Source organism: Triturus cristatus, chromosome 3_2 (genome assembly GCF_964204655.1).
Source record: "Triturus cristatus chromosome 3_2, aTriCri1.1, whole genome shotgun sequence".
Taxonomy (NCBI): domain Eukaryota; kingdom Metazoa; phylum Chordata; class Amphibia; order Caudata; family Salamandridae; genus Triturus; species Triturus cristatus.
Genome location: NC_140584.1, coordinates 1,206,518,166 through 1,206,532,093, shown reverse-complemented (window position 1 = coordinate 1,206,532,093; position 13,928 = coordinate 1,206,518,166). Strand labels below are relative to the sequence as shown.

Below are 13,928 nucleotides of genomic sequence, written 5' to 3'. Positions count from 1 at the left end.
TGAGCACACTACCTGGAAAGAGGTGGAACTCAAGGCTCACCTGGAGATGTTGGGGTTACCCGATTGGATCTGTGCAACAACTAGGTCCAAGGAAGTCAAAAAGGACTGGAGCTTGGAACAATGGCCCAACAGGCAGCCAAAACAGGGGAAGGCAGAGGGCGTGGTAAATCAGCCCCTGGGTGTCTTCCTGGTGAGGTGCATGGGGCACCTGCAGTGACCGCTCCGGAGTCTACTGAGGAGGACATTGCTCCCATTGGTGACCTGCAAGAGCTTGCTGGGTGGCATGTGGAAGGAGGACTCAACAAGGAGGAGTTCTGTAGGGCACAGAGAGAGTGTCCAACCCTAGAGGGTCCTGCGGCAACAGGCTGAAGCTCAAGCAGAAGGTGATGCCTCTGGTAGTCAGCACATTTACTCCGAGGGCAAACTCCTCTATAGTGAGCCTAAGGTGCATGTGCATGGGACAGCAAGGGCCCTGTGGTACCCCAGTGCTACAGGGCCTTCCTACTGGAGCTGGCTCATGAGATCCCCCAGGTAGGACACTTAGGCCAAGACAAGACCATTGCAAGGCTTGTCCCACATTTCTTTTGGCCCAAGATCAGTGCTTCCTCGGATGCATTCTACAGGACCTGTGTAACCTGCCAGGCTAGTGGGCAGAGAGGGCAAAGTCTTAAAGCTATCCTGAGCCCCCTACCAGTCATTGGCATGCCCTTTGAGTGAGTGGGCATCAACATTGCAGGACGTATGGATCTCCAGATTGCTCCAGGCAACAGGTTCATCCTGCTTCTGGTGGATCATGCCACAAGGTACCCAGAGGCAATCCTTCTGAGGAACATGAATGCACCTGCAGTAGCAAAGGCCCTGCTTGGGTTATTACCAGAGTGGATTTCCCAAGAAAGTTGAGTCTGACAGGGGCACAAACTTCATGTCTGCTTATATACAGTCAATGTGGAAGGAAAATTGAGTAAAAGCTCTCCACTCCTTACCATCCAAAAACCAATGGGCTTGTTGAGAGTTTCAACAAGACCCTGAAAGACATGGTTAGAGGCCTACCTGAGCCCTAAGGAATAAGTGGGACGTCCTCTTACCATGCCGGTTGTTTGGCTACAGGGAGGTATCACAAGGGACTGGGTGTCAGACCCTTTGAGCTTTAATACAGGCATTCTGTTAGAAGACCTCTGAGTCTGGTAAAGGAAGGGTAGGAGCAAGCTCACTAGAAGACCCCCCAAGATGTAGTGAGCTATATGCTGGCCTTCAGAAGCCAGATGGTAAATTGTAGAATCAAGCTTCGGACAATTTAGAAGCCATTCAGGCTTTAATGAAAGTAGTATGACCAAAATACTACCAATGTGGACTTTCAGCCTGGGCAGAAAGTCTTTTTAATGGAACCAGTGAAGCCCGAGAGCCTCCAGGACCATTGGACTGGGCCCTATGATGTGATGAAGAAGAAGGGTAAGGCTATCTACCTGGTGGAACTTAAGACCCCCAGGCGGGAAACATCCTTTACCACGCAAACATTACAACGCGGTATGGTTACATCGCGGTCGTGACAACGCAAGTCGTTACACCGACTTGCACTGGAGGGCGCTCTAGACTAAGGAATAGTGTGAATTACTATTCCAACACCTTCCCTACTGTACGTAGACTGGAGTTGGAATAGTAATTCACACTATTCCTAAATCCAGCGCCCTCCAACGCAAGTCGATGTAATGACTTGCGTTGTCACGACCGCGATGTAACATACCGCGTTGTGATGGTACGCGTTGTATCATCATACTTCCCCCCCAGGCAACCCCAAAAGGTACTTCACATCAATCGCCTCAAACCATGCTTTAGTACGTCTGAGCTCACCATGCTTCTGGTGATACATGCAGAGGAGGAGTCCAAGGAGATGGATGGGTCTGTGGAAGGAGTGATTGTTTCTCCCACTCTAACTACAGAGTGACTCCTGCCAGGTAGCGAAGCAGTACTCTTCTCTTGTCTCCCTTACTCCTGTGACTACCCACCTGCGTACCCATGATATTGACACAGGGGTCAACCTCCCTATTAAGAAAAAATCTTACAGGAGGTCAGATAAGATGAGAGCCAGCATTGAGAGGGAATTCTCTAAGTTTTGGAGTTGGGAGTGATAGAACTCTCCAGTATTCCCTGGTGAGGTCATTTGGTTCTGGTACTAAAAGCTGCCCCAGTGGGCACTACACCTGAACTGAGGTTCTTTGTGGATTATAGAGGGCTCAATCATGTGGCAAAGACTGACGCTCATCCCATCCCTAGGGCAAATGAACTGATTGACAGGTTAGGTGCTGCCCTGTACTTAAGTGCCTTTTATCTTACTTAAGGGTACTGGCAGATTTCCCTAACAGAAGTTGCCAAGTAGAGGTCAGCCTTCTTCACTCCATAGAAGCTATCATGGCCTAGGAGCCCCCAAACCCCAGACTGAGGTCATAGCGTTCTTGGGCCTTACTGGGTACTTAAAACAGGAGGTTTGTCAAGGGAAATGGCGCTATTGTTGTTGCCCCCATGACTGAGCTTACCTCTAAAAAGCAACCCAGAAATGTGATTTGGACAGAGGCGTGCCAAAAGCACGTGATTCCCTGAAGCAGACCAAGTAGATAGACCCTGTGCTCAGGGCCCCTGACTTTTCCAAGGAGTTTGGCATTCAGACAGATGCCTCTAAACATGGCACAGGGGCACTGTTATCCCAGCCAATCAAAGAGGGTACGGACCAACCTGTAGCCTTCATCTCCAGGAGGCTACTCCCCAGGCAACAAAGGTGAAGTGCTATAGAAAGAGAAATTGTGCTGTGGTCTGGACACCAAAGAAGATAAGGCCATGCATGTTTGGCACTCACTTCCCCATTCAGATTGTCCACAGGCCCCTCAGGTGGCTCATGCAAATGGTGGGTGTAAATCCAAAATTGCTGAGGTGGTCCATTTCCCAACAGGGTATGGACTTCAGGGTGGAACACAGACCAGGAGTAGACCACGCCAATGCTGATGGTTTGTCCATGTTTTTCCGCCTTAGTGATGAGAACTCCCAAGAGGTTGGGTAGATCTCCTCACTTTCAGCTGTCTAGGAGAACACATGTTAGACCTGCCATCCTTAGGGTGGTCTTCCCCCAACTTATTGCCTGCTTACCTCTATGTTTTTGCTGTATCTTGTTGTTGGCCTTGGGACTCTGAGCACTTTACTACTGCTGATCAGAGCTAAAGTGCATGTGCTTCTCCCCTAAAACAGGGTGACATTGGTGTATACCCATTTGGCATATTTAGTATACAAGTCCTTTGTAAAGTGGTATGCCATATACCTAGGTAGGGCCTGTAAACTAAATGCTACTAGTGAGCCTGCAGCACTGAGTGTGCCACCCATACAAGTAGCCTTTCAAACCTGTCTCAGGCCTGCTATTTCAAGGCCTTTGAGTACAGTTTATGTCACTTCGACTTGGCATTTAAAACCACTTGCCAAGCCTTAAACCTCCTTGTCTTAGTAGTGATAAATAGCTAAATTTGTTTTTCACTACTGTAAGCCTACTCCTCTCATAGGCTAGAATTGGGAATTCCGTAAAACACTTTAAGTTGTAATTCCTGATTAGAAAGGAGTAGTTAAATCATGCTTCATATCTTTGGAATGGTAATGATACTTTTTCTGTAATGGTATGGTTGGATTTGCCATTACTATTTTAGAAATGCCACTTTTAGAAAGTGTACAGACTACATCAAGGGCTCCATTCACGCACCCAACTGACGCACTGCGAACCAATGGGTAATTCCTTCCGGTAAATTACTTCTTCCAAAGTTATCCATGTTTCTCACTTTATACCATTCCTTTGATCATTTAATCATAAATCTTCCTGCTATTCAAACACTGCGGAGACAGGGAAGTTGTGCTATGATTGTTTATTCAGCAGTTTCAAATGCCTCATGCTGCCCATCCAGGCTTTCACACAACGGCATGTGCAATCAATCATAATTCAGTGTGTGCTCATGTCCATTACAAACACCCAATGCATTTCGAACCTCTTGGTTCTTCGTCAGGGGTTATCTGAAACAAATAAATGAAAAGAAACATCTCAACTGACTGCTCGATACCACCCCTGTGTGCACGGAAATCTTAAACTTACACAACCCCTGCCCTTGTGTGCCCCCACTAATTCCCAACCAAAATACTTCTAAAACCTCAAGCGCTCAAAGTTAATAAATAAAAATCAACCAACTTCCTCAGCACCATTCAACCAAAAATTAATATGTACTGAATTGAATTATAAAACTAATAGCAAGCAACCCACCCACATTCACTAGTATATGACCACTCTGACCTCTAGCAATTTACCCCAAAACACCCCCATGGTGCCTGACCCATCTCCCCTTTATCCAAAAAAAAAACCTCAGCTTTAAACAAAATACCTCATGAACGCCACCGCCGGCAGCTTAATCTCCTTTCTGCACTTCACTTCTCTCCCTGCCGCTCAGACCCTTTTTAAACATAAAACTCACCCACGTGTGAACTGTGAATCCTGATAATTCGCTAATCCATACTGACCTCGTGACTCCAACCTCCTATAACTATGCTACTTAACAAAATTGCTACGAACTTAAAATCCTACAATGCATAAAATCCTACAATGCACCTCCCTCCCACCAACACAAATTAGCTAAATCCCATTCTCACATTAACTCTAGTTACTTTTAGAAAGTGGACATTTCTCTACTCGAAACTTAGCTCTGTGTGCCTGCAGCCTGTCTCCAATGCACGTCTGGGATGGGTGACAGCTAGACTTTGTGCATTCCCTCTTGACAGCAACATACACATGAAGGTGAGGATTGTTTGCATTCTGAGCACTCATCTACATTCATTTGCATTCTGATGGGTCTTCAATAGGTAGTGTCCCATCCACACACAAAGCACTGATGAACCCCCCACAGATAGCCTTGCAGACACGACTGGGGTGAATGGGATCTTTGTGCAATTAAGAGAGCTCCTTCGAAGTCACCCATTACATCATAGGCACTTTCGGGTATAAGTGCTGGGGCTCTGACCCTACCAAATCAGTAATCTAATGGACCGGGGAAGAACTTTGCTGGATTGAAGACTGCTGTGCTGTAAGTATTGTCACTTTGCCTTGACTAACTGTTCTGAGGAACAGCTTCTCTGCTTTGCTAAGCTGCCCTACTGAGGACAATGACTGTAACCATCTTACCTGAACCCAGAGTGACTTCAAGGGCTTGCTGGCTTACCTCTTGTCTTCTGAAGTCTCAGGGACACAAAAGACTTCCTGAAATCCTGCTGGTGCTGCTGGACTCTTCCACATCTGAGCCCTACCCTTGCCTAAGGTGTCCCCTCCAGCCCTGGGCCTCAGAAATGGATACTGCAGCTGATTTCTGCAAAAAACAACACATTGCTCCAACTGCGTGAGATCTTCTGCCACATCGCCCTTCAATGCGGACTCAGATGCTGCTCGATGACAGCGGATCTGCAGCCTGTGCGACTCAAGGAGGAGGCTCTGAGCGGCTCAAAAACGGCGCATTGCATTCACTTCAATGGAGCTCCAAGACAACACGGAACCCCCTTAGCGCATTTCAACAATGACGCAGTAGCACATCAACACTTGCTCCAGCCACGGTATTTCTTTAGCGGGACCTGTATGGATCGTATAGCCGGCCTGCCCTCCAACGCAGTCGGCCAAAACTTTGGATTTGTACCAGTCCCTCGCGACCTCAAGTAACCTTTTGAATGCTAGTGACTTCTAAGCACTATCTTTGCTTTGTTTCTTTAAAAAGTAACATCTTGACTTCTACTGATTAGATTTTTGTAGTTTTTCTGGTCATGTTTTACTCAGAAATATATTATTTATTGTCTAAACCTGTGTGGAGATTTTTTGTGGTGTTTTCATTATGTTACTGTTTGTGTGTTGCACAAATATTTTACACATTGCCTCTTAAGTTAAGGCTGCTTGCTCTGTGGCAAGCTACCAGAGGGCGAGCACAGGTTAATTTGAAGTTTGTATCTAGCTTGCCCTCACTAGGACTGTGGTCCCTATTTGGACAGTGTGCAAACATCTGCCAACTAGAGACCCCATTTTCTAACAGAGCCAAAGGGGAGGGCATATGAGTTGGGTGGCACTGTGTGAAGGCTGGCATCCATGGTCAGGGCTGTTTAATTTAATTAACACTGCAAATGAATCAGACACAGCAGTGAGTAGAGGGGCAGGTGCTTTGGGATCAGTTTGGAGTGGGTGACTGTTGACAGGGGGTCATATACCCTGATTTGATTCAATTGATTTTAAATATATTCCACTATAGGCATCAAAACTCTTATAAAGTATATAACTTCCACACTGCGTGATGTTGCATGAAATCCACCAGTTGAGCTGAATATACCTTGCACCCTTACCATACACCTTACAGTTACATCACTCATGGCATGTTCTATGTCATAATTGATAACGTCTCTGCAACATCTGAAATTACATCATTCTTGACAACACTGTGCATAGCTGGGACGTGAGTTATAGTTACTTTAGGGCATGCGATATAGTCACTGGAGATGAGTTTACTTGGTGCATTTCAGTGGTTTTGTTAATTTAAAGCCGTTTATTTTAACTGATATTTTTACCTAACTGTAACAATACTTTAACCTTTGTTTTTTTAGTAAATTTCAATTTTTTTATGAAGTAAGATATTACAAGAACATAGAAATTATTAAAATTCCTACCTATTGGCACGATTCACAGAACTAATTGAGACAAAATCCTAAAACTTACTACTTTTGGTATTCACAGAAGGCACTTACTACTTTTGGTTAAACTCACTACTTTTGGTTAAACTTACTTCTTTTGGTATTCACAGAAGGCATTTCGTAATAGTAAAGTTAGGAGTCCTAACTTTACTACTACTAAATGCCTTCTGTGAATACCAAAAGTAGTAAGTTTAGGATTTTGTCTCAGATTAGTTCTGTGAATCGGGCTCAAAAACATCACTTTAAATTTTCTTTTTTTCTTTGAAAATATATATCACCCTTACCTTCCCTTTGCATGTACCCACCCTAAACCCTAATATTAACTTTATCTTCTTTAATCTCTACCCACCCCAACCTAAAATTATCATTACCTCTCTTTACTTCTACCTACCCATTAACCTTAAAATTACCCCTACCTTCCCGTCCTGCTACCCATCCCTAAACTTTAAAATTACCCTTACCTTCTTTTTCCTCTCCCCAACTCTAAACTAAATAATTACACTTATCTCCCTTTACCACTACCAACCCCTAAACCATGAAATTACCACTTCCTCCCTTTACCTCTTCCACACCCTAAACCCTGAAATTACTTCTTCCTCACTTTACCGCTACCCATCCCTAAACCTTAAAACGACCCTTACCTTCCTTTAGCCAAACCTTTATCCTTTTTTTTTTAAATAGCAAAAAAATGATGTTAATAACAAAAAAAGGTATCTGCGTGGTAAAGTATTGTATGGTAAAGGTTAAGAATACTTACCTGCATAATATTTATCTGAGTGGTAAAGGCTGTGTGGTAAAACTCCTGCATTGTAAAGGCTGTTTCCTTGCTGTGTCCTGTGAAGGGCAGAAAGGAAATGGGAATGATAACTTAGCAGATCAATGGGTGAGAAGTTGTAACTTTTTATGTATGAAATACTAAGTTTCTCAATGTCCGTGTGCATCTACTTCACTTCATTGCAAGCTTCTTCCATATGTCCAATCAAGAGAAAAGTATTTCTTCATTCATCATATTTAAATTCATTTTTGCCCCATATTAAAAAAGGATGCAGAGCGTTCCATGTTCTGTGATCTCTAACAACAAAATATTCTTATATCAAGAATCTGGCATTTTATATCCTAGAGGGATTTCAGCAGGGACAAGTTCGCAAACTCCTGGTGCTCGATGTGCAGCAGTGCATCTTATCAATGAAGTGAAAGATTGTTTGCCAAAGCTCAGACAGCTGAAAGCAGGAGAAGGCCATGTTCTCCATGGCTCCTGCAGCATCGGTGCATTTATTAGATATGGATTCCGAGAAGTTCTGCATTTGCGCTATCTCGTAGCATATCCATCACATTCCGTGGCGATCCGCAGTGATAGTATTGCGGTGAGTCTTAGTGCATAAGCCCCTCTGGTCAGTATTTTAATATATCAATCCGGCCTCCTCCCATTATCATTGAATTAAAAAAAAAAATCTAAAATCAGCATAATAAACGAAAAACATTAAAAAAAAAAAAGCTTCAGGTATCCCATTTTCCAAAATTCAGTAGATCATCTGACAGTGACTGGTTAAAGATTAGGTAAATGACTAGTGGATCAAAAAACTAAATCTGCAAACCGTATAACAAATGTATAACTCTTTAGAAGCTAAAAACAGGGGAAGCAAAAGGATCAGAATTCCAAAACCTGTGATCAGAGTTTCCGTCCATCTCATATTCAAGGAAAGGTTTCCATAGTAGGATTTACCTATCTTGTTCCTTATTTTGAAATAGAGATTTTCTGTTGAGGCTAGTGTAGACAGCTTTTGAAACCACAAATCTCAACTGTTTATCCAATTGGGCACACCTATTACTTCCCATCAATAAAGATCTAGGTATCCACAACTCCTTTCTAATGTCTAACGCAGCTGAATAGTGGAACAAAATAATATTTATTCTTGTTGCAAACTCAATCTAGTCATCAACTTTACCCCATCAAATGCCTCTTCGCAAAATCAAAAATCTATCGGGCAACAGACAAATTAGTTATGCCACATCCTAGGGTTTTCATTTCCAGAACCAATCTTATTCCACAAATGCATAGTGTACACGTTATACAATTTTGCTGGTGCCCAGTATTATCTCTATAATATTCTTTAATGAAAGACCTAGAAATTAACATCTGGGCCTGCCTTATTCACTCTAAAAAGATATTTATATAATTTACCAAGATTTATAACTTGACCAGATAAATTTTCCGAATCTACTCTAGTCACGCCATGTAATAATGAATGACATTTTTTAGTAGTAAGCCATGTTTCTAGATTTCTCTGGAGCAGCAGTGAGTGTAGAGGTTCCATGTCACCCGCTCCTCTTCCAGAACTATCTGCTTCACTGGTCCAGTTTTTCAGCTGAACTCATGAGACACCTTTACCAGCACTTGCTTCAGTAAGATGCAGCCGTATGCTTCACATCCATGTTTTGGTGACCACTGTTTCGAACTGCATGCATCTTTCTCTGATCTCTTAGTGTATACATGTGTCTTCCCAGAACCTCCTGTTCAGTTTGTGAATAAGGAAGCTACGAAGACTCCAGTGGAGGTTGCAGAAGGCGAGACCATCACCCTGACTGCTCAAGTGTCTCGAGAGACGGCTGTGGTGCACTGGCTGAAGAACTGGTGTGATGTCATCGCAAGTGACCGAGTAAAGGTCAGCAGTGAAGGGACGCTGCGCGTGCTCACCGTACACCATGCCCAGATGCATGACTGCGGCATCTTCACCTGTGAGGCCAAGGATGATGACATGCACTTCGCCGTCAAAGTTAAAGGTAAGACTTATCGTGGAGGACTGAGGGATTCTGGGAACTGAGAGGTGTGGAAAAGATGTGGAAAAAGTAGTGGATTCTTGGAACTGAAAGAAAGTGTGGGAAAAGTGGGGGGTTCTGGGAGCTGAGAGAAAGTGTGGGAAGAGTAGGCTATTCTGGGAACTGTGAGAAGTGTGGAAAAAGTATGGAGATACTGGGAACTGTGAGAAGTTAAAGGTGAATGGGTGATTCAAGAACTGAGAAGCTGCAGATGTAAGGTGGGGTCTGGGAGATGTGAGATGGTGGGGAGGGTTTGGGGTTTCTGGGAACTGTTGGAAGGCTTGGTGGATGGTGGATTAACCGAACTAAAAGAGAATGCAGAGTAGTAGGGGGCAGAGGAGTCATGGAACTGATGGAAGACCCAGAGGCTGTGAGATGGTGGACGGGAATGCATCATTTATGAACTGAGGTGATAGAGAGGGAAAGGGAGCTCCGGGAACTGTCAGAGGTGCCACGGAATGTAGGAACCTGGGAGCGCTGAGAAGGCAGCTGGATAAGTGAACTAGGAACTACAGAGCTTAAGTCAGGGCTCTTAGCTTTATGACTTCCGTGGACCTCCGCTGAATCACTATTGGAAGCCAGGGACCAAGATAAGTAAAGCAGGAACTACAGAGATTTAAGTATGGGCTCTTAGCTTTGTGACTTCTGTAGACCTCCACCGAATCACTATTGGATGCCGGGGACCAGGATAAGTAAAGCAGGAACTACAGAGCTTAAGTCAGGGCTCTTAGCTTTGTGACTTCTGTGGACCTCCACTGAATCACTATTGGATGCCGGGGACCAGGATAAGTAAAGCTGGAACTACAGAGTTCAAATCAGGGCTCTTAGCTTTGTGACTTCCGTGGACCTCCACTGAATCACTATTGGATGCCGGGGACCAGGATAAGTAAAGCTGGAACTACAGAGGTCAAGTCAGGGCTCTTAGCTTTGTGACTTCCGTGGACATCCACTGAATCACTATTGGATGCCGGGGACTAGGATAAGTAAAGCAGGAAATACAGAACTTAAGTCAGGGCTCTTAGCTTTGGGACTTCCGTGGACCTCCACAGAATCACTTTTGGAAGCCGGGGACCAAGATAAGTAAAGCAGGAACTACAAAGCTTAAGTCAGGGCTCTTAGCTTTGTGACTTCCGTGGACCTCCACCGAATCACTATTGGATGCCGGGGACCAGGATAAGTAAAGCAGGAACTACAGAGCTTTAGTCAGGGCTCTTAGCTTTGTGACTTCTGTGGACCTCCACCGAATCACTATTGGATGCCAGGGACCTGGATAAGTAAAGCAGGAACTACAGAGCTTATATCAGGGCTCTTAGCTTTGTGACTTCCGTGGACCTCCACTGAATCACTATTGGATGCCGGGGACCAGGATAAGTAAAGCAGGAACTACAGAGCTTAAGTCAGGGCTCTTAGCTTTGTGAATTCCGTGGACCTCCACTGAATCACTATTGGAAGCCGGGGACCAAGATAAGTAAAGCAGGAACTACAGAGCTTATGTCAGGGCTCTTAGCTTTGTGACTTCCGTGGACCTCCACCGAATCACTATTGGATGTCGGGGACCAGGATAAGTAAAGCAGGAACTACAGAGCTTAAGTCAGGGCTCTTAGCTTTGTGACTTCTGTGGACCTCCACCGAATCACTATTGGATGCCAGGGACCTGGATAAGTAAAGCAGGAACTACAGAGCATAAGTCAGGGCTCTTAGCTTTGTGACTTCTGTGGACCTCCACCGAATCACTATTGGATGCCAGGGACCTGGATAAGTAAAGCAGGAACTACAGAGCTTAAGTCGGGGCTCTTAGCTTTGTGACTTCCGTGGACCTCCACTGAATCACTATTGGATGCCGGGGACCAGGATAAGTAAAGCAGGAACTACAGAGCTCAAGTTGGGGCTCTTAGCTTTGTGACTTCCGTGGACCTCCACTGAATCACTATTGGATGCCGGGGACCAAGATAAGTAAAGCAGGAACTACAGAGCTTATGTCAGGGCTCTTAGCTTTGTGACTTCTGTGGACCTCCACTGAATCACTATTGTATGCAGGGGAGCAAGATAAGTAAAGCTGGAACTACAGAGCTTAAGTCGGGGCTCTTAGCTTTGTGACTTCTGTGGACCTCCACTGAATCACTATTGAATGCAGGGGAGCAGGATAAGTAAAGCAGGAACTACAGAGCTTAAGTCGGGGCTCTTAGCTTTGTGACTTCCGTGGACCTCCACTGAATCACTATTGGATGCCGGGGACCAGGATCAGTAAAGCTGGAACTACAGAGCTTAAGTCGGGGCTCTTAGCTTTGTGACTTCCGTGGACCTCCACTGAATCACTATTGGATGCCGGGGACCAGGATAAGTAAAGCAGGATCTACAGAGCTCAAGTCAGGGCTCTTAGCTTTGTGACTTCTATGGACCTCCACTGAATCACTATTGGATGCCGGGGACCAGGATAAGTAAAGCTGGAACTACAGAGCTCAAGTCGGGGCTCTTAGCTTTGTGACTTCTGTGGACCTCCACCGAATCACTATTGGATGCCAGGGACCTGGATAAGTAAAGCAGGAACTACAGAGCTCAAGTCGGGGCTTTTAGCTTTGTGACTTCCGTGGACCTCCACTGAATCACTATTGGATGCCGGGGACCAGGATAAGTAAAGCTGGAACTACAGAGGTCAAGTCAGGGCTCTTAGCTTTGTGACTTCCGTGGACATCCACTGAATCACTATTGGATGCCGGGGACCAGGATAAGTAAAGCTGGAACTACAGAGCTTAAGTCGGGGCTCTTAGCTTTGTGACTTCCGTGGACCTCCACTGAATCACTATTGGATGCATGGGAGCAAGATAAGTAAAGCAGGAACTACAGAGCTTATGTCAGGGCTCTTAGCTTTGTGACTTCTGTGGACCTCCACTGAATCACTATTGGATGCAGGGGAGCAAGATAAGTAAAGCAGGAACTACAAAGCTTAAGTCAGGGCTCTTAGCTTTGTGACTTCCGTGGACCTCCACCGAATCACTATTGGATGCCGGGGACCAGGATAAGTAAAGCAGGAACTACAGAGCTTTAGTCAGGGCTCTTAGCTTTGTGACTTCTGTGGACCTCCACCGAATCACTATTGGATGCCAGGGACCTGGATAAGTAAAGCAAGAACTACAGAGCTTAAGTCAGGGCTCTTAGCTTTGTGACTTCCGTGGACCTCCACTGAATCACAATTGGATGCCGGGGACCAGGATAAGTAAAGCAGGAACTACAGAGCTTATATCAGGGCTCTTAGCTTTGTGACTTCCGTGGACCTCCACTGAATCACTATTGGATGCCGGGGACCAGGATAAGTAAAGCAGGAACTACAGAGCTTAAGTCAGGGCTCTTAGCTTTGTGAATTCCGTGGACCTCCACTGAATCACTATTGGAAGCCGGGGACCAAGATAAGTAAAGCAGGAACTACAGAGCTTATGTCAGGGCTCTTAGCTTTGTGACTTCCGTGGACCTCCACCGAATCACTATTGGATGTCGGGGACCAGGATAAGTAAAGCAGGAACTACAGAGCTTAAGTCAGGGCTCTTAGCTTTGTGACTTCTGTGGACCTCCACCGAATCACTATTGGATGCCAGGGACCTAGATAAGTAAAGCAGGAACTACAGAGCATAAGTCAGGGCTCTTAGCTTTGTGACTTCTGTGGACCTCCACCGAATCACTATTGGATGCCAGGGACCTGGATAAGTAAAGCAGGAACTACAGAGCTTAAGTCGGGGCTCTTAGCTTTGTGACTTCCGTGGACCTCCACTGAATCACTATTGGATGCCGGGGACCAGGATAAGTAAAGCAGGAACTACAGAGCTCAAGTCGGGGCTCTTAGCTTTGTGACTTCCGTGGACCTCCACTGAATCACTATTGGATGCCGGGGACCAAGATAAGTAAAGCAGGAACTACAGAGCTTATGTCAGGGCTCTTAGCTTTGTGACTTCTGTGGACCTCCACTGAATCACTATTGTATGCAGGGGAGCAAGATAAGTAAAGCAGGAACTACAGAGCTTAAGTCGGGGCTCTTATTGTTTTGACTTCCGTGGACCTCCACTGAATCACTATTGGATGCCGGGGACCAGGATAAGTAAAGCTGGAACTACAGAGCTTAAGTCGGGGCTCTTAGCTTTGTGACTTCTGTGGACCTCCACTGAATCACTATTGAATGCAGGGGAGCAAGATAAGTAAAGCAGGAACTACAGAGCTTAAGTCGGGGCTCTTAGCTTTGTGACTTCCGTGGACCTCCACTGAATCACTATTGGATGCCGGGGACCAGGATAAGTAAAGCTGGAACTACAGAGCTTAAGTCGGGGCTCTTAGCTTTGTGACTTCCGTGGACCTCCACTGAATCACTATTGGATGCCGGGGACCAGGATAAG

General features: G+C 45.3%; 1 protein-coding gene and 1 long non-coding RNA gene across 12 annotated transcripts in view; one reads left to right on the top strand and one right to left on the bottom strand.

Annotated features, from left to right (window-relative positions):
* The window catches only part of OBSL1 (obscurin like cytoskeletal adaptor 1), a 685,475-nt gene that overhangs the window by 470,067 nt on the left and 201,480 nt on the right, over window positions 1-13,928 (top strand). For all 9 annotated transcript variants that reach the window (XM_085650183.1, XM_085650179.1, XM_085650182.1 and 6 more), the window contains one exon: window positions 9,238-9,513. In XM_085650183.1, coding sequence (XP_085506309.1) covers window positions 9,238-9,513 — 276 coding nt within the window. The remainder of the gene's footprint in view (window positions 1-9,237; window positions 9,514-13,928) is intronic.
* Window positions 1-13,928, bottom strand: part of LOC146859459 (uncharacterized) — a 126,085-nt gene that overhangs the window by 23,259 nt on the left and 88,898 nt on the right. For all 3 annotated transcript variants that reach the window (XR_014980119.1, XR_014980117.1, XR_014980118.1), the window contains exon 3: window positions 7,490-7,566. This is a non-coding gene — a long non-coding RNA (uncharacterized LOC146859459). The remainder of the gene's footprint in view (window positions 1-7,489; window positions 7,567-13,928) is intronic.